Below are 23,488 nucleotides of genomic sequence, written 5' to 3' on the forward strand. Positions count from 1 at the left end.
GCAGGCCAGGAGAAGTCATGGACTCCAATATCAGTACCTTCCTGGAAGAAGTTGTGCAGAATCAGAAAGATTAGATGCCCTCAGTTGCCATCCTAGCAGCTTTCTCCCTTCTTTGCTGCTTTGATAAATCATTTATTAGGACAGCCTTTTTAGATAATCCCTGGGGCTGGGGGAGGGGCTAGGGGGGGACGAGGGAGAAAAGAAAAAAAACACCAACATCCCCCCATAAAATAGATTTATCACAAAATGCTGTCCTCCTACCAACCATCTTCAGGTCAGAACATATATTTCTCTGATTATTAATTAACTGATGCACAGAAAGAGCTCCAAGCTTTTTAACCTCTCCCTTTCTTTTTTGTCCTTCAAGAGTGTAGATGACAATGCAGGGGTGGTGTTAGAAACACAGATAGCAGCTGCAGTACTACCATTATGCTTTGAGCCCATGGGCTCAAACATTAAAGCCATTTAGGAAACAAGTATTTAAGTTGTTCTCCCAGTACACACATTCTGTTCCTAGTCATACATGTTTAAATCTCTCATAGCACCATTAACTCTGCTGACATAGATGAGAAGAAACCTAGATGCCTAACTGGCAATAGTGCAAATATAACAACAAAAAAAGTCAAATCTGCCAGTAAGTATTTGACCTGAGAAGAGAAAGGAATATGCTATTGTTAGCCCATTATCTGCCTATCCCTTATCATTGTGCCATCTCAACTCTCAGAATAAGCCATCCTCTCTTTGGAGTTAGTTAATCTAAATACCTTCAATGATATGAAGCACAACTCCACATAAATAACAGGAAGCAGGAGAGTTGGATGGACCAGCAACTTCTGAGTGTATCAGGGCCCCTAAAAATTAAAACAGTGAAAAGAAGCTAGAGGAATTAGCTCTGTCTCTAGAATGTGCTCACAAGGAAAGTTCATAGTTATTAGCATTTGCCCTTCTCCTTCTCTTTCACCAGGCCTCCCATCTCAGCTCCTCTATCAGGAGGAGATTTTTATATTGCATCAGTGGATATCAGAACAACCAAGGAGAAAAATTCTGGTCCAAATCTGCAGGCAACTAATACCAAAATCAGAGTACAACTCCCAGCTTCATTATCTGGTCTAAATGAAATATAGTGAGCAAATGCACTTCTGATCTCTCTTATTAGTCCCATTTGTTAAAATGCGGTATTATTTACAGCTTTGCACAGAATGAGGAAATGGGTTAGAATTCCATTTCAAAAGCAAAGTGATGATAAAAACTACTGTAGCTTTGTGAGCTTATCTCACAGCAAGGTTCTTGCAGAAGTGTGACTATATGAGCATCTCAGCACCAGGGCTTGTCATCCCACTAAGGTATAGTGATGGCAAAAGTAAACAAATAGTAGTCTGTCATACTGGGCAACATTTCTGGAGGGGGTTGCATACACTAGGAGTTTGATTAACATCAGTTTGGGGAGTGCCTCACCTAAGCACTAGGCAGTTAACAACATCTTACCTTGAGATATCACTCCTAGTTATGGAACCAGGTAAATCCTAGAATAGAGGTACCTTGATTTAAGCTAAGGTGCCTGCCTTCATTGCAGCCAGCACTGGTCCCTGATACACAGCCAAGTGGGACTTGATTCATTTGAGCACAGCTAAGAGTACCCTGAAAAAAGAGAGAAATATTGTTCTACACTCCATTGATTAGATCTCCACTGACTATTGTAGGGTCCTAAGGTGTTCTGTTCACAAGTGGATGAACATGTAGGCACAATCTAGTCAGTAGGAGGGACATTAAAACAGGAGCAGTTACAAGAGTAGAAATTAAAGTTCCCAGGCAAGGTAGGTTCTCTAAAGACATGATCTAAGCAATTATTCAGCTGCAGCCAACTCGGTTTTGGTATTTGATCACTACATATATATTAGTGCAGTAAACATACCTGGCACTTTCCCCTAGCACTGGGAACAGCTGGCACAAAATGGCCCACACCCAAATTATTACATTTTCTCACTTATAGTATCATGGCCACATCCAAGTTAACTGCAGAAAACAGCCTCTGTTCTGCGCTAATACTCAGGCTTTGTCTAGGAATTCTTTGGAGTTAAGCACAAGTCAAAAAATTCAGCAGTACAGATTATTAGGTTCCCATTTCTCTGAACTTCCCTGGCACAGTTTTAGTCTACTGATGTAGCTGGTGTCTGTTGGTCAGGAATATTAGCAATCCAGACATGATCTTAAAAAGAAATGGCTTTCACTACATCCTATATTCAAAGATGTGAGATATCTAGACAACATATTTAAAGCTGGAGCTCAACTAAAGCACTCCCAAGGGAGTCTGAATGAACTTGGGTGAAATCAGGAGGTGTTTAGTTTATTCTTTCACTGAAATTGAATCATAGGACTTTGTTGACTAATAGATTATTCAACTAGTCAGATGTGAACTGGGAACATTACCAGGCACTTACTGGCTAATAAGTGATTGCAAGAGCAGATCCAATGCTATTGAATAATACCCCAGCTCATTGCTCTCCAGTTTTCTGCCTACGAATTGATGATTGCTGTGAGGCTTGAGCAGTACTTTTTATGACATCTTCTGAGCTGCCGTGTTGGTACCCCCTCATCCAGGGGGTTGGCAGGAAAACTGCATGGACAGCCAGTTACTTGGAGCCTTGGCTTCAAGAGGAGAGGACAAAGAGGGATCTCTGTTTATTCCATGTGCCTCCCTTGTAAAACCACATGTGCCATACTCAGTACACTTGAGCTATCTCACTTGGAGTCTAAGACCTGTCATGAAGTTACATTATTAGCCAAAGGCACAGCTGGAATCCAGGAGTGAGAAGGTGCCCTTCCATATGCAGCTCTGTCATTTTCAAATGGAAGCCACCCTGTGAGACTTGTTTTCAAGGAGGAACTGGACCAGGGAGGAGGTGCTGCTGAATGCATTCACAGTACAGCCAAGGCTGTAAACCAGGCCTGGTGCGGTTGTCAGGAGCAGGTGTATACCTGGCAGCAAACGCTCAGCATTAGCTTTTTGAGGGGCTCAGAAACTGTCTCTTCATTTCAGGCTGTCTGTTGAGAGACACCAGGTTCCTAGGACTGGTTTGTGCTGCCAGAGCCTTGCAGGGGTGGGTAAGCAGATGGCTTTGTCTGGAGTGTAGGCTGGTCCAGGCTAGTCTTATCCAGGGTTTGTGCTCAGAAATGTTGTTGGCACACAGGGACACTTCTGGCAAAGATAGCAGAGGCAATTCTTGTACAGTGTGATGACCCTCTGCCTCACTAATGTCTCAGACCCATGGTCACTCCAGCTACAGTCATACACAGAATGAACAAATGAGGCTTTTTCTTAGATCTAGCATTAAAAAAAAAAAAAAATCAACCCACACCAAAAACCCTTCCCAAAGCTAAATTCATTAGATGCATTGAATCCTCTGTGGTTCTGACCTATCTTGGCTTGTCAGATTGCCAGAGAACTAGTCTTCCATTGAGACAAAGAATGTCATTTTAAGTGGCCCATAGATACAACATTCAGTCACTGTAGTTTCTACTGCTGGATATGCTCTGTGGTTGATTGGATGATTTGCTGGTAAAGTAGGAAATTATTTAGGGAAACCATGTTAGGAAGGCACTAGTGTTCATCTCTCTCAACTGCAGAGTCAACATAAAGTCTGAAGAAATTGCCAGTTATTAAAGGTCTTTATATTGCTTAGCTGGCCAACAATCAAACTATTCATGCCAATGAATACCATAATGGAGAACTTATTAAATTCACATTTTACTTATATTGTCATAATAAGGAAGCAGCAGTAGGTATATCAGATTCCCCTCATCGTTAAGATTGGAAGGCAAAGGAAAATTTATGCTGGCAAGTTAAGAAGGGTCTAGAGGCTTACCCCAGTCATGATAGAGGGAAATAGAGTAAGACAGAGTGCCTTGAGACCATGCGTTACATCTGCTGATTCCCAGCTCAAAGGTGACCCAAATCTTGTGTGTGCTGGCTCAGCAGCACCAACATTTGGATCCCTGTGCTTCACATAGTCTTGTGTTCAAACTAGCACTCAGACCAGGCACTGTGTCCTGGGACACTGATCTGTAACAACCCCTCCTATCCTTTGTCCCACATTGGCAACCATCCTCTCCTCACTCTCCTGACCACCTGCTCACTTCCCCCTCTCAGAGCCCTCACCCCCCTCCCCATGTTCATTCTCAGTGGTCGTTGCATGTACGTGCCTTGGCACCCTTCAGCTCATTAAACCCCCTGCCTTGCCTCATGTTTTGACAGGTTTTGTGAGTTTTGACAATCCTGCCAGTGCCCAAGCTGCTATCCAGGCCATGAATGGATTCCAGATTGGCATGAAGAGGCTGAAGGTGCAGCTGAAGAGGCCAAAGGATGCTAATCGTCCCTACTGAAGAGTTGTGGGAACCACTGGATACAAAGCACTAGCACAGGTAACTGCATGGGGAAAGGGGTGTCAGCTACAGTTGTAGCGTCTCTCTGTGTTGTAGACCCTCAGAAAGATACAATTCTGTGGCTCTCTAGCTTCTGCCTTTTTCACTCTGGCTAGAGCCACTCTGCACAGACACACACCCACACATAAACTAGGGACTGTCTGTGTGTGTGTGTCTGCAGAAAAAGAGGTGGAAGGATGCTTGACAAGGAATGAGCCAAGTTACTCACCCCAGCGGCATCCTGCATCTCTAGAAAGTGTTTCTGGTCACTAGAGGAGAGTCAGCAGCTGTGCTAATTCTCCTTGCTCAGCCAAAGAGAGCATTTTTAGCGGCTGAAGAAAATCTGCAGTTGAGAGGTGGGACTGGGCTGCGGTTTAATCCCAGGTGACTGGACTGGGACAGTGTCTGTCTCAATAGCTCTGTGTTGCAAACGTTTCAAAGCATTCTTCATTCTTCATGCGGTAAAGTCTGTATCCAATTTCATCCCAGCATAATAACTTAATGTAAATATGTCTCCCTAACAACCAAATAACTCCTAATTTATTTCTTCCCAAACCCAAGAAATTAATAGAAGGATCCATGTCCACTTCTTCCTCAGTTGTTTTAAATTTCTGTGTGTAGATAAAACCCAACCAAAGCCAGGGAAGTTTAGCTCAAGTGAGGACCTAGGGTCTCACTGTTAGACTCATGTACTATGTGTTGCTGGAAAGAAGCCAGCTTGATGCTCCAAGTAACAGCATCAAAAGCATCAGAAGCAGCAGGTTGGAATCCCAACCTATCACCAATAACAAAAATGAAGATATTTCCAAAAATAGAAATATTTTCCACCACTGGCTGGCTCTTCCATTAGATAATTCTTTGAGAAACAGAAATATTAACCCCTATTATTTTTGTTTACAGAGACAGGAAGTCTCCCTATTGTTAAAACAGTTCCACATCAGATAAACTCATCACCTAGGAAGACCCTAAGCTGTAGCAAGCAATTTGTACTCCTGAATTAGTGATAAAGAGATGGGTTAGGTGACCTTTCTATGCCATTTTAGCTGTAATGTCTAAGATTCCGTGATTTTGATTCAGGCCTTTTTTAATTCATTTAAGATAGGCAGGAAATCCCTATCCTCAACTTTCCCAAAGAAAAATGGAGTGTTTTAATTTTTCACTGGTATCTCTAATATCTTTGAAAAATGTGTTTTTCCAGTCTTCAGAGCAGTACTATTTCCAGTGAAAATTAAGGAATGGGATCAAAATTTCTTTGAAAGAGGTGCTGCACTGAAGACAACTTAAAAGAGATTAAGAAACCTTTCAATAAACATATCAGGTGCATGTGCAAGAAACAGGTCCGTAGTTTAGACTCTCCTTTATATGTGACCATATGAAGATAACTGTCAATGCATTTTCCCTCTTCGAATACCTCTTTTCTTTTCCTTGCTTATGAAAAGGCCTCTTGGAAGCTTGAAACCAAAATATGTTTCCATATCCAAACGCTTTTTGCTTCATCACACTGGCTTTGTACTGCAGGCTTTGCTGGGGGAGAGCGGGAGATGCATGCATGCGATTTTGTTAAAGCAGGGACTGTCTTTGTCAGGAAGGTTTTCAGTAGCACCTGCAAAGGGATCAAGGAACACAAAGGTGTCCCTAGTTAGGCACCAAGAAATAGTTTTATACCGTAGCATAGCTGTGATCACTGAGGATATGGTTGTTTCTTAAATGTGTAAGAAGATACAGGGCTGTGGGCACCTGTGTTGTTAAAGATTTATCAGCATAAGTCTATATTATTCTTATTATCATGGATCATTATGAAGTGCTCTTCTTCTACATGGTCAGGCTGATGCTGAGGTCTCAGCTTGTTTTCCTGTAAAAGGATTACTCACTAGTAGGACTGAGATTTGTTGTTTGCGTATTTTTTCCCCAACAAATTACATAAAAAGGTCTGAGTAGGTAAAATGGTAATAAAATTCCATATGTCTCTCTTAGAGAGTTTTTTCCCTTTCTTTTACTTCTACAAAGCAGAAGAGTCTTGAAGTATTGCCTCTAAGTAGGAAGTCCTTTAGCCTTCCTGGCTTTTATTTTGGTTTTAATGCTTTGCAAAACCATTCAGTTGTTACCACCGTGTCACTTCCATACTTGGCTTATAGGACTGTTTTTTAGAGACCCTGCCAAAATGGAGTAAATGTGTCTCAGATGTCCTCATTCTCTTGTATACTCACACCTTGGCGAGACCTTTGCAGGAGCTGTACCTGGCTTTTAGAAAAGAGTTCTCCAGGAGAAAAAGGTTTTGTAAATGTATTTTTGCACCTAACAAAAGGAATTGCCTGAGTGCTTGTGGCCCCAGAAAGACATTAGCACAAGGAGTACCACGCTGCATTAGACAGGAGAGGACACTTGGTGACAGCAAGGGTACCCAAAAGATCAGAAGGGCTTAAACCCAGCTCTTTCTTCAGCTCATCTGCTTTCCAGTGCTTGGAAACATCGATACCAGCACCTCAGAAGCAGACAGTGCTCTTACTCGTGATGTCCCCAAGTCAGCTTCCCACCAGGGCTGGGCAATAGCTGTCAGCACTTGCTCAGCCCTCAGTTCCACAGCCTGACTCAGAGATAGGTCAGTTGTTCCTGGCTCGACACGGTGTTACTGTACCCCCACGGTGGTTTGATTTGCAGCTTCCTTTAACTGATAGAAACACAGTAACTCCAGTATTGTTTTTTATCTATCTTTACTTTCGCCGCAGCTCTTCAGGGTCTTTGATTCCAATTTGAAGCATGTGTATAACCACATTGACATCAGGGCAATTGCTCATGTGCTTCAAGAAACTTTTTAATTGGGGTTTTTTTAAGGAAGGACGTTGTTTTATTGAATTCCTTTCAAAATAAGAAGATGCCAACAACAACAAAAACAACAAAAAGTTGCACCCAGTTTGATGCAATCCACCAGAGTGCTTATTTCCTAACTTAGAGAGAAAGATCTTCACTCCATTTTAATTCTGGATGCACTTCTTTAAAAAAAAAAGTAAAAATCTCCCTTTTGGGACACAAGCAGTCTAGGCCACAGTGATTTGAACTCCTTTGTTTTCATTGCAAGTGCTCTAAAGTTGCTGTCAAACACTGAAAGGGTCTCTGTGATGTAGCAGATAAGCTGCAGCAAGCAAAGCCCTGAAGAATTTAGATGGCAAAATGTTTCCAAAATGGCTGCCTCTGTTCTCTTTTTTCTTTCTAATTAAAGAGGTGGTTGTGGGAAAGCAAAAGGGAGGGTGGAAGGGGAGGGAGGGGGTAGAGAAAGGGTGGGCTGGGAGAAAGCAAAAGAGAGGAGGATCATTTGAGGCAACTCTGCCAGAATCAATACATTCTATTACCAATCCCCCCTCAGGACTAGGAGGCAAAGATTCAGAGGCATTTTGTGTGTCTTTCATATAGAAAATGCACAAAATAATTAAGAAAAAAACAACCTGAAATCCACAGGTCCCTTGGGTGGCCATTCCTAGGAGCCCTTCAGTACCCTGTGCTGTGAACGAAGTTGCAGGTACAACCTGCAGTGCCTAGGGCTGTGTGTGAGCCCTCTGCACGGCCAGTGCCAGGGAGCACTGCTGGGACAGGCAGAGAGGAGAGCTCCTCTGTTCCTCCCCATGGGAGCTGATGTGATCAGGTCAATTCCAGCCCTCTGCACTGGGTCTGGGAGCTCGTTGCGGTGCCCCATCCATGCTCAGTCAGTATTATCCATGGTAGGATAATGCTCCCTACAAAACTGCATAGGTCACAGCTCGTTTTGAGGACATAACACAGAGCAGCCCAGAAGCATCCAGCTGATAGATCAATAAAAGACATTACACACAAGAGCAGTGAAAATCCTGTCCATTCCCCTTCTGTGGCTTCATTACAGTGACTGATCATTAGCAAAGAGATGTTTTCCACCTTGGACAGATACTCTGCTGTTGAAGTTTTATTTAAAGCTAAATAAAGGTGGAGGGACATTTGGGTGAGACTGACTGGGAACACTGACTGGCATGAAACTGAGAGAGGCAAAGTGAGTGTGAGTGAGACAAACTGAGTGAGGTAAAAGGGAAACAGAAGAGTGGGGGGAAAAAAAGGCCAACAGTAAGATTTTCTTAGCTGTGCTCCTAAGAATAGTGACAAAACATTAAACGAATGCAGTGTCCAGGCAACCCACTTCTCCAAAACGCCAGGGGAAATAACATAGGCCAAAGTTCAAACACAAAAAACAAGAAAAAAGATGTTCAGGTCCTCCCTCACAGCTTCTTGAACCTGTGTGGTTTATTGTAGAATGTGCGAAACTGGAAAACTTTACATTTTTCTCTTTCAGCTCCCTAATAAGAGAAAAAAACCAACCAAACAAACAAAAAAACCAAAACCAAACCAAACCAACCAAACAAAAAAAAACCCTTCATTTTATAGTAAGTAGACACTATCAGCCAAAAATAAAACAAACAAGCAAAATTCCAAATGCCCATAAACAAACAAATGTGAATGGAAAATTTCTGGCTTCTCTTGTCATTTCAGATTACTTCAATGCAAAGTCTAATGAAAGTGTATTTTTTACTGATTTTTTTTGCTGCTTATGCCTATCAGATAGGTTTCTATTACCTCCAGTGAGAGGCTATTTTGCAGCTGCATTGATCTCACTGTTTTCCATTAGACTGTTCATCTTGAGATTCATACCAAATATCCTTTATCAGGATAAAATCCCATTTCTTGTAGTTATGCCTCCTACAATCATGCTAACCAGCTCCTCTTCCACCTGCACAGATTATTGTTGTTTCCCTCCTTTAGTCATCACTTAGATCATTTAGGACTTGCTTACATTATGGAAATTTGCACTAGTATAATTGCATCAAAACAGTACTCCAGCACAAGCTTAATGTGACTGAATAAAGAGAGAAAAAAATCAGCACATCTTAATTCAGGAAAGTCTGTTTAGGTACTGGAAAAACATCAACTCAGCCAATATTTTTTTCTGATCTTTGGATTACTTTTGTTTTTCATTTCCACTGACAACTGAGATTAAATTAAGCATCTCTCACTGTGTTTGCAACCCAAACTTTGTGCTGCTGTGCCTGTACTGAGAGAAAGAATGTGAATTTTGGTGGGAGAGGCTGAAACAGAGCTCCTGAAGATGCTTGCAAAACTGACAAGGAAACTCTTTACTGGCTGATAGTTTTTAACCTGCCTGCCCATTTAAATTACTAATAACTTTATTATGGTAAAATTCTCATGTCTGTTCTATAAACCACAGTTTCGATACCAGAGCATGCAAAATCCCATTTGCTAATTATTGTATTCTAAGATTGGCACACAATATAATGCACTGATGGAAAACGACAATAATTAATTACTGAATTTACTCCAAAATTACAATCAGTAATTACTGCTCTGAGACTGAATTCCATTCAGCAATATTTGGAACTTGTTCTTCCTCAAAGCAGGGCAGCTTTTCAGGAGTATTGCTGTGTTTGCATCTAAATGAGTCCATGTAGGTCACTAACGGATCCATGTTATTTGTCATGGGACTGATAGAGCAGCACAATGCAATACCATAACACTTTCCCTCAGTTCAGAGCAGGAATTCTTCATTAAAACCCATGTCCCCCCCCTTTTTTTTTTAATGTTAGATAATATAATTATTTCAGAACTAAATAATAGATGTGAAAGCAGCCTCCCATTTCTCATCCCACTGTGATGCTCTTGGTTCTTATGCTCTGAAGTAAACTTTTGGAGTCTTGTGAGAACTTCTGCCAATGACTCAGCCAACAAAGAGCCTTCTGACTTGTCCCTGCTGTGAAAAGACCAGGAGCTTGTTACAGTTGTGCCCTCTTCAAAGACTTCCAATAGCAAAACGTGCGAAATTATAGGGTTGACTGGAGGGTGGTAGTGTCAAATTCAGCAACTTGACCAACAAGATTAGTATGGGAGCACATATGGACAATGTCACACAGATTATCTGAATAAGTCAGATTTTAGAGCCTTTTGAGCTCAGTGTGAGCTTCAGTTGTGTCAGTTAATGGGCAGCTGCAGTAACCCAAAAACAGCAGCCTTTGAAGGAACCTTTTACTAGGTTCATTCAGCACAGAGATTTGCTGGGCCAGTGTACAAGGGACTGCAACTTGAAGAAAAGCTGGAAAATATAAGAAAAGGAAAGGGCAGGTGTTTTAAACAGCCATGATTTGAAATGAGGGTCAAAGAGATGGAAAAGCACAGGAGACACCCATAGCCAAAATGTTTGTTTCAGCAGCAGCAGACACTGGCAGAATGAATCTTCTGCTAAACAAAATACGTACAAAGAGAATGATAGAAGGGAAAGACCCACAGTGAAAGAGGCTTATGAAAATCCAGGATGAGTCTTAAAAAACCAAGCATGGTCATTTTCCTGCAGGACCATCAAATAAGGCTACTTGGGGAGAGAGCAAAGGGCAAGTCATTTGAGGCTCATTTTATGGAATCAGAATGGGCTAGGGTTTTGAGATGATCCTCTCAGATGGCCCCATATTTGAAGGCCACTAGAGCTGTCTGTGGTAGGTTTAGTTAATGAAAACGAGAGCATCATGAACATGCTTTTTTTGTCCAGGTAGGGATAATGTGGACAGTATAGGCCAAAGGCAGGGCACAGCCCTCTGGCTCTAAGTAGAAGTGAACAGCAGAGAAGGTTAACACAGGAAACTGGAAACTCTCAATAAATTTAGAGTTACAAGTCAGCCTCAACATGTGGTTCACAGGACTCAGGTCACTTGTGCAGCATTGATCAGTAAGCTGAAAATGATCCTATCTTTTTGTCACTGACCTTTGAGAGCTACTGCAGAACCACGAATTGAAGCTGTATGGGGTAGTGTTTGGCACTTACACTGTAGAGATAAAGAAAAGGGAGGCTAAAAAAACTCCATGAAATTTACTCTGCAGGGGAAAACTGCTACAGGAGTTGGCAAGAATCTTAATAAGGGGTTGCAGAGTACTCCATCAATGTGAGCACCTTAAATTGATGTCCTTATGGTTTGGAAGGCATATACAATCAGCTGCACTAGGACACTGTTTCTCTTTCCCACGGTTATACCCAGTGATATATCAAATGCAATAATTGCATATTTGAATAATTCATGGGTACGGTAACTTTGGCCAGATACAAGTGAATATCAAAACTCTGGTCTCTGAAGTGTTTGATTCAGCTGTAGCAGAGAATTGAAGGTTTACGGTACAAACCCTGCTTCTCAAGTGTCTTTCATCCTGCCCTGTGACTGCAGTTAGAAAAAAAAAAAAAGAGAGTTTTCATTTCAAACAGTTCGTTTTTCCACTTAGCTGAGCTTCATCCAACCTTTTTGAAATATTTGGTAGAAGGCTGAGCTGGAGGGGAAAGTAGAACAGCAGTTAAGTCATTCCCCAAGCAAGAAGCAGAGTAAATGAAAACTCAGTGCTCTGTCTGGAAAGGTACTAACCACAACCATGATCGGGCTAAGTTCTCAGGCAGCGTCAATCACCAGCTTCTCTGAAGTCAGTGAAGTGACACTGATTTATGGCAGCCAAGGATTCAGGCCCACTATTACTTATTTAGCTCTAAATGTTCTCTCAGCAGAGATGTTTCAATTATTTGCAATTCTAGAGGGAGGCACAATGTCACCATTCTGGCCACTGTGGTCTTCTTAGAGCAGAGAGACTGTGGAATGATCATGCCTATCTCCAAACATCTCTGTGGCTTATTTTAAAATGCCCTTATACAATAATGACTGACAAACAGAAGTTCTCTTGCACCCCTGGAAAGCTGCAGTTCCACTCTCCAGTAATCCTCTTCAGAAGGCAGATTTCTCCCATTATTGGGAGATACATTTTCCTTCCCCACCTCTTCAGATATTCACTTTTTCCTCTGTAAGAAACATCCATCTGTTCTATGTAAAGCAGGGTAACATTTTTAAATCCTCACAGTGAAAAGATGCCTACCTTTGAGATTTCTGGCTATATGAGGCCCAGTCCTTGAAGCCAATAGACATCTCTTGGTTGATTTGGATGTGCTGTGGACCATGGCCCTGGTTGTTGTGGTAGAGTCTGAAAAAGCAGGTTATTCCACAAGAAAACAGATTTTCACCACCTTGATTTCCAAGGATTTGGAAATGATTGGGCCATTAAACCCAAGGGCTGTGCAGTCAGATACAAATGTGTCTTTTTTGGAAAAGATTCTCTGTTTTTCTCTACTCTCTTGAAACTTTTCCACTCACGAGTAGAGGTTGCATGCCATTTCCCATAACATATGAGAAGTGAATGCTTTCCATGCTCTTTATTTTTCTCTGTGCATTTTCCTTGTATGGTACACATTTCTCCACCATGGCAGACTGGACAATGGGAAAGGGAACCAGGCAGGCAGCCCAATTCCAGCTTTAGGAAACTGGACTCTTACATGTCAGTTTTTAAGAGACTTGGTGCTTTCAGAGGGGGGTTTATTTGAGAGCCTTCTGGCTTCTACTCTTATCTTGCAAGAGCATTATTTTGTACAGACCATACAGACCCTGCTACAAAAAATGCCAACAGGAATTCCTGTAGGTCTTGTTCCCATTACCCGTGAAGCACTTTGTAATGCAATTTAGAGAAGGGTATACAGATCCTCATCAGGAGTAAAGGAATATCTCACTCCTGGAGAACTATCCCTACACTTAAACCTGAATGAAGGAATTAATGTCTCAGTAGATGGCTTTGCTGAGGAGCATGCTAAAGGGCTGTTAGTAAAGGCACACAGACTGGCACCAGGGTTCTCTCTGGGGTCTTCTCTCTTTCATAGACCCTGCTTCCTGACAGCCTGACTTCTGATACTCACCAGGGATTTCTGGCAGTAACCCCGGAATGTTTATGAGGATTAAAATGCAAACAATTTCTTTGTTCAGAAATGCTCTAGAATAAAGGATTTGTCCTGAAGTTCACAGGTATCTGGACAAGTGCTGGGCCTGCCCTTCACCTGGGAAAAGAGTAGGTCTTAACAGAGTGATGATGATTTGTGCCAGCTAAAGACTTGTGGGATTTGGCCACTTATTCTCAGGGAGCAGAAATCTTCTGCTTTTTCTCTTCTAATCTTTCAAATTGCCTCTGTAATTTTTCCCCAAGTTACGTGTGCTCAGTGTGTTCTGTCGAGGTGAGAAGTGGTAATGTCACTCTGCTCAGAGTTTTATGGTTCACAGAAGGCAGGATTTGTATTGAGATAGACAGATAGATGGATGTCTGGTGCCTGAACACAAGGTATTACAGAGATTGACCCAAAATTTTCAACGCTAAAATCCCAAATGATAGACTAAGGGAATATCTGTCTAGGAGATTTCAGATGGATGTTATCTCTTATTTCTGATTAACATAAACCTTTAAAACCATATCATCCCTGTGCCTTTGCCCAAATAATTGGAGAAGATCAGAGTAAAGAAGGATCAGTAGCAAATAAGTGGTCTACATTTTCTCAGGTGTCAACGTAAAGGAGGTCAAATATGCCATAGTGGGAAGGGAAGGACACACAGTTAGGGCAGTCAGGTTTGCATTCAGATAGGGACCGTTCATCATGATGAAGGTGGTGGCAAACCCTGTTGCCCACGTCCAAAACAGGAAAGGTAGCAGTGATGCTCACGTCCCATGGACAAACCAGGCTCAGGGCCACCCTGAAATCTGGGCTCTCTCCGTGCGTGAGAGGGAAATGGAAAGGAGCAGAATTGCTGGCTGATGAGAGCAGTAGGGACACCATCCTGCCAAGCTGCCTGCGGAGCCTGGAGCTGCCTCCTAATGAAGGCAAGCGGCTGGTCACAACTGGAGGCGAGCTGTTCCCCATTTGTTTGTGCTCCTTGGAGTGGCAGGGATCCGCTCTCCATCAGAATAATCCAATTGAACAAAATGATTCATATTAGCAGGCACATCTGTCTGAGGCCAAAGCAGAACCCTGGTGTTAGTTTAATAAATGGCGTTCATTAAACTCAGCTGAAAATATAATCTGGAGAGACTGATGGGGTGAACAGAGCAAAGAATAAGCAAAAGGAGTTAGCAATTATCAGATGTCATTTGTTCTACTGGTACCACGGAATTGGAACTTGTTTGCTGAAATCTTAATTTCATTTTGCTGAGGCAGAATTCATCAGAGAAGCTTATGCTGCAGCTATGATTCCTGTTTGTCAGACCTTGGTGGGGAATGGGGCATTTTTTATTTCCTCCTTTTCTACCAAACAAAGCACTGAAGGAGCACGTGCCATCAGAGAACCCAAGGATAGGAGAGGTGGAGGGAGCAGCCTTGCCTTTGCCATGGAAAGAGTGCCGAGTGAAGCTCCTTGCGTTGCAATGGAGAGAACAGGGGCAGTGCTTTGGGGCAGGAACTTTGGACATTTCCAGTGCAGCACAAGTCATACATCTTCCCAGCTCCTCTGCCATTCCTCCTCTGTACCAAGAGGGTGTATGAACTCTTCTCATTTGACTTCAGAAGCATTTTACACTGTAAAGGGTAGGGGCCACTGGCAAGTGTTTCCCTCTTTTCAGACTCTGCAAAGGCTGGATTCTTCTTGGTGGTCAGGTCAGGAAAACTCCTGCAGCTGTGGACTGGTGGCTGTCCAAGGCAGCACAGGGGAGGAGGCACAGGCACTGAGGTGCTCAAGCCCACATGGTCAGAGCCTAACCCTGATGGTCACAGGCTGCTTCCTTCAGGCACAGCTCTCACCCTGTTGCCAGCTAGGCCAGTTCAGTTATTTGGCATTAGCATTCCTGGCCGTAAGTCTTTACACAAAACACTGAATCCAGAGGGATTGCTCTTAGGAGGGAGAGCTGCCTTTCCCAATTGCTGTTGAGCAGAGACGAGCTTCTTGGGACTGACTTACAGAATGGTCACCATTTGAAGATTGGCTGGACAACCTGTTTCTTGTGAGTTGCTTTGATTTTGTTGAGTTTTAACTTCTCCCTGAAGGTATTCAAATAGTCTTTGGTGAGTTCCAGAAGAAGGCAAGAAAGGATTTTATATTTATAGACTTGCCAGGGCAGTCTATTGAGTCCCAGCCAGTCAGAAAAAATCAGAAGAATAATGGAGGAGAGGGGAAACCTTGACCTCATAAGCTTTCAGCGTTGATTAGTTTGTTGGTGTCAGGAACCTTTTCCTGTTCGGGGCAGACTAACTGTGAAATAACTTTTTTTCTGCTACTCTTTAATCTGTCTCCTGTATTCCCAAGGGGAAGGAGGAGCCAAAACCTGCCTTCCTGGAGTTCTGCTTCAGAAGAAGCAAGTGAATGAACTTGCACACCAGCAAGTGAGGGGCTGCTGGGTTATTTCTTTTCCTGAGACTCATCTTCTCAATGTGCCCTTTGTCAAGAGGCTGAACACATTCAATTTCCCTCGAAATTGTGTAAGAATCAGTGGCAGACACGAGCCATTGTGGAGATGGTCAGAGGTTTTTCTTGCCCTAGTGAGTGCAGGAGAGGGAGGGAGAGTCGCAGAGATGGGCAGCATCTTTCTGAAATTTTCCCTGGACTCCACCATCACTGGCAGATTTCCTTCACAGCCATGGAAGTGGGTGGGATGTGCACTTAATCCCACCTCTATCAGACCACCACCTCTCAGTCAGACTAATCCCTAGCCTTTAGGCACAGGGAGGAGCATAAAGGCTTAGGTTAAAGTGATTCTGTCATTTGAATGAGACAGGTGAGAAACTTGCTGGATTTGCCTGGTTCAGCTCTGTGGATCAGGGGACAATAGCAGTCCCAAGCCAGCACAGCTGTAGGCACAAGGGGACATGCCTCATAAGCACAGGCTGCCTGAGGTGACAATGAACCAGAAACCCGAAGGACTGAGACTGATCAAACTCAACTGGATGTAAATACAATTTGGGATTTATTTTCAATACTCTATTGCAAGTACATTGAAGTAATCATATGAACCAGACATCATGGGAATCAGAACATTGGTTTTCAGTGCTTTCCAAAAAAAAAATTGTTTTGTTTTGGATTTCTTTTTAAATTCTCAGACTAAAAGTTTTTGATTATTTTTTAAGCAATCATAATGTTTGACTGATCACCTGCATTTTCCACTAAGAAAGGTTTGGAACAAAAATGTGATACAACTCTAAATTAGGACCATATAAATACCTCAGCTATAGCAGTGAAATGAGTCACAGACACAAGTCACATGCATAAGTGTTTGCAGAATCAAATTCTGGGATACTAAAATTTGCTGAATGATGTGAATTCTTCAGATGGAAACTGCTCCAATTATATGGAGGAATTCTTGCCTTATCTTTCTCCAACTCAGAAAGAGTTATAATCTCAGTGAAAATATCTTCTTTCAGAAGCATCATGCAGAATGTGGTCTCAGGAAGGTTTTTGAGCTTTTTAACAAAAAATTAATAACATTTAATAATTAATAGAACTGTGTAAGCTTATTGAATCGTCCTGGGCTTTAATCAATTTGAAATATTTGGGGCACCAGTTTCCACCTAACTGCTCCTCGCTGGAGGTACATTAGAGTTTTAGTGCAATTAAAACGAAGCAGGAAATATTTTTAGCTAATTGCACTGTGCACCTTGAAGGTAATTTGAAGCTGCAGGCAAAAAAAAATAAAATATCAGAAGGAGTAATTGAGTGTTGCAAGCTGGGAGTATGTGTTCCTGGCTGCATTCTGATTTAGAGGGGTACAGCAGCTAGGCGAGGTGCTGAACAGGCTTGGCAGAAGAGTGAAGTCTCACTTCTGGGGAACAGTCCCAGTATATATATGGCACAGGACCAGCTTTGGGAGAGTCACTGAGGACCCTGACAGGGATTTCAGGCAGGGAGAAGAGCTGGGGTCTCCTTCTTTCTTGGATGCAACCCCACACAAACACCACTCCAACACATCTTTCCTGTACCTGGTGAGAACTACAGACCAAATTCTTACCCCAGAGCCTGGCAGACAGCTGTGGGCTATTGTGTCTTGTGTCAGGTACTTGAGCCCCAGGCAGGATGTATCAGGCAACCTACTAGGAGGTCACGGGCAGCTTAATGGCACCTGCTGAGATCCATCAGCTGGGCTTGTCTGGGGTCTTGAGATCATCCCAGGAGGATGGTGAGGAAAGGAAGAGTGAGCATACCTATCTGTCAGCAACAAAAACAGGAGAGTGTAGCACCGGGTTCATCAGCATTTTGATAAGCTCCAATCAGTCTATAAAGGCACCAGAAGAGAGTGGGCACTGAGGCTTTCTTACAGCTTCCCAATTAGACTTAGTTCTCAGCCATGTACATTTTTTTAATTAAACTGTTGGAACAATGCTCAGGAGATAGTAAACTCCTTGAGGCCCCCTTGTAATAAAGAACCTTTCATTATGTGCAGAAAGGCAGCTACCACCAAGCCTAATTTCCTCTCTCACCTAATGTTCACCTGCAGCAAAAGCAGGGGTGAGCACTCTTTATGAGGCAGGAGAAACGCTCCTCAGGGCACAGGACCCACTGAGATGGCCATCAGGAGGGAAAGAGGCTACAGGCTTTGCTGGAAAAGTAGCCATATGGCATTCATTTGACCTTTACCATCACTACCACTCTGCTTCCCAAAATGAGCTGAGTTCATTGCACTGATCTTTGCCTGCAAAGCTCTTGGTTGGCAAAACACAGCTGAGAGAAGAACAGAGCTTACAGCTATGTTTGCATGAGCAAGTAAATTCTGGATGTGGCTGAGGAAGGTGAATAGGGCTGTGACCACTCAGCCCTTACCAACCTTACCAAGCCCTTAATTGCTCCCAGCAGCAACCCTGGTGCCAGGCAGACCAAAGCCCCCTCCTGCACCAGCCCACCCTGCACCCCCATTCTGCCCAGCCCAGCCTTTCCTCCCACCACACACCTTCACATCTCTTTTGAGATGCCTCCCACCACCCTGTGATCCTCACCACACTGTGACCACCTCTTCTGACACTGCTTGGGGACAGAGTGAGAAAAGGCAACACCACTCAGGGAGCCAGTGACATTTTCTGACCATCCGGGATGGCTCCTCCAGGAGCAGCTGCTCCATTGTGCTTTTTTATCCGCTGCTTGAGACTAATGGCTCTAGAAAAATAGATAAATCAGAGGTGACACAGCTATTGCTGCTTGACAATTTTTCATCAAACCAGCTGGGGGAGGAGTGGGTGACCAAAAAGTGACATTTTGACCAAACTGGATGTTTCCACAACAAATTTTCATTCTAGTAGATTAAAAAAGAAATGCAGACAGGAAAAAAAAAAAAAGAAAAAAAAAACAAAACTATCTTGATTAAAAATATTGGCTTCAAAACACTAAATTCCTGTTAAAATTGGATTGGTTTTCAGATTGATTAAAAAAAGGCAAAAATTAATCTATTTCTCTGGCCACCTCCCCCACCCCAGATTTGTTTTGTTTATTAACTAAAATGTTCACAGGAAAGAAAGCCAAAATAATGACAATTTTCCCCTGGAAAATAATTGTAATTTTTCAACTAGCTTTTAATGTAACATAGTTAAATGAGAGCAACCCTAGTAACAACACTGCACAGCAAGTAAGTCATTCAATTATTTGAAAGAAGGGCATTGCAATTTAAGAGCTAATTTCTATCATCACCTTAAATTTATAAATGAGAAAAATTAGGCAGGGTCATCAAGCATATTAACAAAAAAAATACAGAAAACATTTGCATTGGAAATGCTGGACTCCCATCTCCCTGTTAGATCTCATTGGCTTCTCTGTCTGTGTATGTGCATTTGTCTCTGCTAATATATATGTGTATGTAATACCTCTGTACATATACATATGTAGGACATGTTTGTGTGCATATTCATGTATATAAAGATTCATATATACAATCTGTCTCCTCTTCAACCTTCAGATGTTAGAATCGAAGCATCTGACAAAAACATTCTTCCTCCCCTCCCCTCTCAAAAATAGCATCCCAAGAGTCCAGGTAAATGTGTTGTTGTCTAATATAAATTATCAGGCTTCTTTCAATCCCAGCATGGATGCAAATTCCCCTTCATTGCACTGCCCTTCCCACCCTAAGATATTTGGGCTCCTGATCTTGGACTCTCCACGACAGCCTTAGAAGTGGTTGTCATAGGGATGGAGTCTGTTTGGGAGAGCCCTGCCTCCTTTATCCAGCTCTGCAGGCAGTCTGGGCAGGAGCTGGGGAAGAGGGGGATCTGTGTGGGTTGGTATTGGGGTGCAGTCAAGAGGAGGGCTGAGGCAGAGGAAAAGCAGAGGCACCCAGCTTTGGAAGCAAGTTGACGCAGAGACAAAAACAGAGATTGAAATTGCTATAGAAACAGTACAAAAAGTAAGGGAGAAAAACACGGGCTGGAATTTTAATAATATTGATCAGCTTCAGAGGCAATAGCTGTGAAGATCTGCCACCTGTAGAAAAAACCATCTCCAGTTCCTTCCAGTAGGTGTGCTTGGGCACAGGCTCCAGCAGACAGAAGGTCAGGATCCTGACTGTGATTTTGGGTGGAATGCAAAGGCACACGTGTTTCTGTGTCTAAGTGGAGAATAATGTGTATTGTATAAAGGTGAAGAAGTCTGCATATGCCATGATCAGAGGCTTAAGTGTGAGCAGAGAAGGCTTCACTTTGGTGCCAGAAGAAGTGATGGCCTTTGGATTTCTTCAGGGAGAGGTTTCTCACTTCAAGACAAGAATAAAGAGGTAGAGATGATCAGTGGAGACTTGAGTAATGGACTCAGGGGAGAGGCATGGTAGAAATGACGAGGAATTGGAGGCAGTAGATTTCTGCAGAGGAAGAAGAATTTCAACCTGGTAGCCCACCATGATGGTGGCAGTGCTTGACTATTTGTGTGGTCCTATAAAGGCACCCAGCAAGCTTGCACCTAAAGTTGGCTGCATTTGCAAGCTTAGCAGATATATAGTGACAGCTCCTGTGATGTGGCATTCACCACACAGTTGAGGGACTGTTGGGCTTGTGCAACATCTTGCACACACCTTTCAGGTCATCTACCTGCTGCAAGGGCATTGTAGAGTCATAGCATAGATTAGGTGGTAAAAACCTCTAAGAACATTGAGTCCAACCATTAACCCAGTACTGACAAGTCCACCACTAAACTGTGGATCTAAGCACTGCATCTACACATCTTTTAAATACCTCCAGGGCTGGCGACACCACCACTTCCCTGGGCATCCAGTTCCAGTGCTTGACAACCCTTTTGGTGAAGGAATTTTTCCTAATACCCAATCTAAGCCACCCCTAATGCAATTTCAGGCTATTGGCTTTTGTTCTGACTCTTGTTACCTGGGTAAAGAGACTGACTGTCACCTGTCTGCAACATCCTTTCATGCAGGCAGCAATAAGGTCTCCCCTCAGCCTCCCACTGGGCCCAACAACGAGCCCTGGGGAACACCACTAGTGACTGGCCCCAGCTAGATGTAATTCCATGCACCAGCGCTCTCCGGGCATGGCCATCAGCCAGTTTTTTAGCCAGGGAATAGAGCATCCATCCAAGCCAGGAGCAGCCAGTTCCTCCAGGAGAATGCTGTGTCAAAGGCTTTACTGAAGTCCAGGAAGTCAACACTCACAGCCTTTCCCTCATCCACTGAGCAGGTCACCTTGTCATAGAAGGAGATCAGGTTGGTGAAGCAGGACTTGCCTCTCCTAAACCCCTGCTGGCTGGGCCTGATCCCCTGGTTCTCCTGTGTGTGCTGTGTGATGGCACTCAGGATGATCTCTCCATGACCTTCCCCAGCACCAAGGTCAGACTGACAGACCTGTAGTTCCCTGGATCCTCCTTCCTTCTGGCTCTTCTTGTGCATGGGCATCACACTGGCTAACCTAAATCAACTGGAACTTCCTCAGTTACCCAGGACTGCTGATAAATGACGGAGAGCTGCTTTATGAGCACCTACAGCAGCTCCCTCAGTACCCAGTAACTCAGTACATGGGCACTGAATGTGTCCTACAATCCAGAGCTTATCCTTACAGTCCAATCAGAAGCTGCTGTCAAAAGCTTCCCCGCGACAGAGGTGTTCGTAGCATTAGGACTACTTTGCTGACAGCACAGGTTACAAGGACATGACTAGATTTATGTTTGTCTAACCAAGGCTTTAACTGAGATTCATTTCCCCTGATGGTATAGACCTACACCATAGCTGTCTCCTTCACAGTTAGTCAGTCAAGGTCCTCATTGTCATATGAGAGAGATACCGGCTCCTTGTGGCCATGACTCACAGTCTTATCTGGAACAGCCCCTGAGGATAAGTGAATTGGTTCTTACTATCCCTCTGTGTCTCCACTAATACTGGCTTAGAGTGATCTGCTCAGATGGAGGTGTCTTCATCTTGAATCCCATCTTTAAAACTTCAAGCCATTATGTCTATCCAATGTTCAAGGAGAACAGCCTCAGTCCCCACTTCTGTGCTTCAAAGAAGAAGCTGGGCATTTGCCAGATTTATTTGGCTATGGTTTGCTCAGTGGAACAAGTTCTTGGACATGTCTCTGGAGACTGCCAAAGGGTCTTCTCCCTTTCACTGACTGGGTAGATGATGTAGACCCCTGCTTTAGAAGGACAGCTTTCATTTGGTGCTTGAAATACAGACCCAAGTTAGGCAGAGAGGATGACCACATGTAACTTTTGTTTGAAAGAAACATTTTCAGGTGTTTTTTGTTGTTCTTTTAGCCTCAGCAAGTCCTAATCCTTCATTTGTACATATATATGTTTGTGTGTGTGTGTGTGTGTGTGTGTTTCATCCAGTGTCTGAGGGTGTCTGTGGAGGACAGTCAGAGGGATGGTAGTACCACCTGCAAAGCAGTGGTCACTGAAGATCAGCCTGGTCCTTCCCATTGTGCACATAAAATGTTTTCCCCAGTAAGGTTATGCCAAAGAACCTCTTCTCAGCTTGAGAGTTGCCTGGGTCTAGTATCCATGCGTAAACCCATTGTCCACTGAGCTCCTACCCCTGACCTGGCAGATGGTGTTATCCCATACTCCAACCCCAGACAGGAGATGTGTGTTGTTGCTACTTCCCAGGAATAGAGCAGGATGGTGTTTGTTCCACCGGATGTCTCCCATTCCTGTTGCGTCCTTGGTTTATTCAGGGAAGCAAAGCCTGTTAACCCTTTCTTTTCTTGCTGGCACAACTGAGGTAAGGAAAGAGATAGGTCTTGCTATGGTGCTGACAGATATCCTTCCTGTCCCAGCTGCTTGTTTTCCTGTGTTATGACATGGCCAGAAAGCCCAGAGGGATAAGAGAGATCCTAGAAGCCTGTTCCTCTTCCTCATGCACAGCCAGAAGCTGCATAGCTGACACCACTTGCTCTTAGGTACCTGGGGACACAAATGACAACAATTCTAACCTGGGCCCTCTTGAAAAAGATAGTTTTCTCTCTGTTGGCTTGTGAAATAACTGTAGACACAGATCTTGCATCTGCCTTGGGAATACCAGTCTACTGTCTTCACTCAAACCCCAGGAAGCTCAGGTTGACACTTCCAGATCAGTGAAGGGCAGGACTTTGGGGCCAAGCCATCAAGGAGGAGTCAGCTTTAACCAAGACAGCAACCAACTGTGGGAAAAGTGTGGAGCTGAAGCCAGTGCTCGGATCAGGAGCTTAGTTCAGCATCGCCTCTTGTCAGCTGAGCATAGCTGCTGCAGCCAGAAAGCATGTTTCAGTTCACAGAAACAGTGAAGACATCCCAAACAAACAAACAAACAAAAAGCCAAAAAATTTTCTCTAGCCAGCATGCATGACTTCAGGATCAGAACTGCCAACAGTATTCTTGTGACACCCCAAAACAAGGTGAAATTTCAGTCGTGTGCAGTGACTTTTCAGAAATAGGCTGGGAGGAGAGATATGAGCCCTGCCAAGGGGACAGAAAGGCTATACCTGAGGAAGAGGGTGCAGAGCTGCTGACTGAGACAAGCATATCATTGTGTGCAGTGATTTTTGGTGTTTACTGAGGCAAAATTCCGTGGGCCAGTAAAGGGACATTTTTGCTTGTAGGGAAGGAATAGGGTGTTTCTACAGATTGTAGCAACCAGCTCCTGGCAGGTTTTTTTCTTCTTTTTTTTTTTTTCTTTTTCCTTTTTTTTTTTTTTTTCTTTTTTTTTCTTTTTTTTTTTGTGCCCTTCTTTTTTTTTCTTCTTTTCTTTTCTTTTTTCTTCTCTT

At 43.3% G+C, this 23,488-nt stretch overlaps 1 protein-coding gene across 17 annotated transcripts in view; it reads left to right on the forward strand.

Moving 5' to 3' along the window:
* The window catches only part of CELF4 (CUGBP Elav-like family member 4), a 699,885-nt gene that overhangs the window by 670,834 nt on the left and 5,563 nt on the right, over positions 1-23,488 (forward strand). For all 17 annotated transcript variants that reach the window (XR_003532179.1, XM_027671059.1, XM_027671061.1 and 14 more), the window contains one exon: positions 4,253-4,419. Coding sequence is in view for 16 of the 17 variants with exons in the window: in XM_027671059.1 (XP_027526860.1) it covers positions 4,253-4,380 (128 nt within the window). In the remaining variant the exon portion in view is untranslated. The remainder of the gene's footprint in view (positions 1-4,252; positions 4,420-23,488) is intronic.

The sequence above is a fragment of the Neopelma chrysocephalum genome, unplaced genomic scaffold (genome assembly GCF_003984885.1).
Source record: "Neopelma chrysocephalum unplaced genomic scaffold, ASM398488v2 Primary Assembly neopelma1_97027, whole genome shotgun sequence".
Taxonomy (NCBI): Eukaryota; Metazoa; Chordata; class Aves; order Passeriformes; family Pipridae; genus Neopelma; species Neopelma chrysocephalum.